This window comes from Phaethon lepturus, unplaced genomic scaffold, assembly GCF_000687285.1.
Source record: "Phaethon lepturus isolate BGI_N335 unplaced genomic scaffold, ASM68728v1 scaffold54155, whole genome shotgun sequence".
Classification (NCBI taxonomy): Eukaryota; Metazoa; Chordata; class Aves; order Phaethontiformes; family Phaethontidae; genus Phaethon; species Phaethon lepturus.
The window spans coordinates 1-1,595 of record NW_010543712.1 but is presented as its reverse complement, the minus strand read 5'-3'; the positions used below and the strand labels follow the sequence as shown (position 1 = coordinate 1,595).

The following is a 1,595-nucleotide window of genomic DNA, read 5'->3' as shown; positions in this document are numbered from 1 at the left end:
AGCCGGGGGTCTTTGCTGGGAGAAAGGCTCACGCTCTGTGCGTGCCGCCACTCGAGTGCTTCGCGCCCGTGGGCAGCGCTCCGGCCACCTCGCTGCAGCCGTGTTCCCATCCCCTCCCCGATGGACCGGGCAGCGCGAGAGCTGGCTCCGCCGCCCGGCTTTTCCCCTAAATCTTGTAGATAGAGATAAAAAAAAAAAAAAAAGGTACCTCCTCCAAGTCCCTCCTTCAGCCGGAGCCGCCGCAGGCTTTTACCAGGAGCAAGGGGAGAGGGCCCTCATTTTATCCTTTTCTCATATTTAGTGGCTCCCTTTGACGGAAACGTAATTTGTATAATTAGCCGAGCGCACACGGGCGACTGATGGGCTGTGGAGTGTGCAGCTCTCGACGCTAATTGCTCTCAGGAAAGGATTCAGGGCGGCTTAAGGCGAGAAATTTGCTTTCTAGCGTTAGGATGGGCAGCTTTCCCTTCAGCTTAAATCACTGTGCGATAAGGGAGTATGCAGTCTTGCAAAAGTCCCTTTTCCAGCGGGGAGAGAGCATCGCTGCCCCTCGGCTCGCCCGTGGGGACCTACAGGGGTTAGATCCTGCCAACACGCCCAGGCTGCAGTGGCACGGCACGGCGACCAAATGCGAGCGCCCAGGATCGGGCCCCTCAAAAATCCCTCTTTCCTCACTCGCTCTCTGCAAGCAAATTTGCCTTTCCTTTTTTCCCCCTCTTATTAATAGAAGAAGGGGTAATTTGGAAACGTTGGTCGTGGTCGAAATAATTTTATTTTATTCAGAATATACAGTTTAATTCCTCTATCTACAATTATTTACAGGGTTAAAATAACATTGAAAAAAAGTCTCTGGAAAAGTTGAGGTCATAGTTTTCAAGGCACCATTGATAGTGTCCACAGCTGAGCCAAAAAATGTCCGTATTGTATAAAAAAGGGTTTCCTTTGAAATGCAATAAGTTACATGCACAAGCTTTACACATTTTAATCTTTTTGTTTGTTTCCTTTCCCTTTTAAAAATCCCCCATATGCATTCCTTTCGTTATTATTCCTTAACAGTAAAACACAGGAGTCCAAGGAACAACCAAAAAAAGAACAAAAAACCCAAACAAACAAACAAAAAAAAGGGTCAGACTCTAATAAATTGTCCCAGAGGCCAGCGCTAACGGGTGCTGTAGGGAGCCGTGGGGTTGGAGGTGGGAGCTGATGGAGCTGGCAGCGGGGTACCAGGAAGTGGAGCTCTCCAGGTAGCTGGATGCAGGGGACGGGTTGGAGTTTGGAGGGTGAGCGTGTGCGTGGGGATGGTGGCTGAGAGAGCGGGACGAGCCCTGAGGTTCCCAAACCGCAGGCGACTGTGGAGAGTTGCAGGCCATGGGGTCGCTGGAGCTGGGGCTGTGCTCCGGAGGCATCTCCCCGTTCTTCATGATCTTCTTGATCTTGGATCTTTTATTCTGAAACCAAATTTTCACCTGGGAGGGGGCGGGAGGAGAGGAGAGGGGAGGAAAGAGGGAAGGGAGGAGGGAAACCGACACCGTTAATGCCCGCCTGGCAAATCGGCGCTCCGCGGCAGAGAGAGACCCGCTCCCCGCCGCCCCCTT

The 1,595-nt window shown here is 51.9% G+C and overlaps 1 protein-coding gene across 1 annotated transcript; it reads right to left on the bottom strand.

The window, feature by feature from the left end:
- Positions 1-756: 756 nt before the first annotated feature.
- On the bottom strand, positions 757-1,466 carry DLX5 (distal-less homeobox 5; the record flags this gene model as incomplete). The annotated part of the gene is made up of 1 exon (XM_010288409.1): positions 757-1,466. A coding segment is annotated over one exon (333 nt), but the record flags the coding sequence as incomplete, so codon positions are not given.
- Positions 1,467-1,595: the final 129 nt, after the last annotated feature.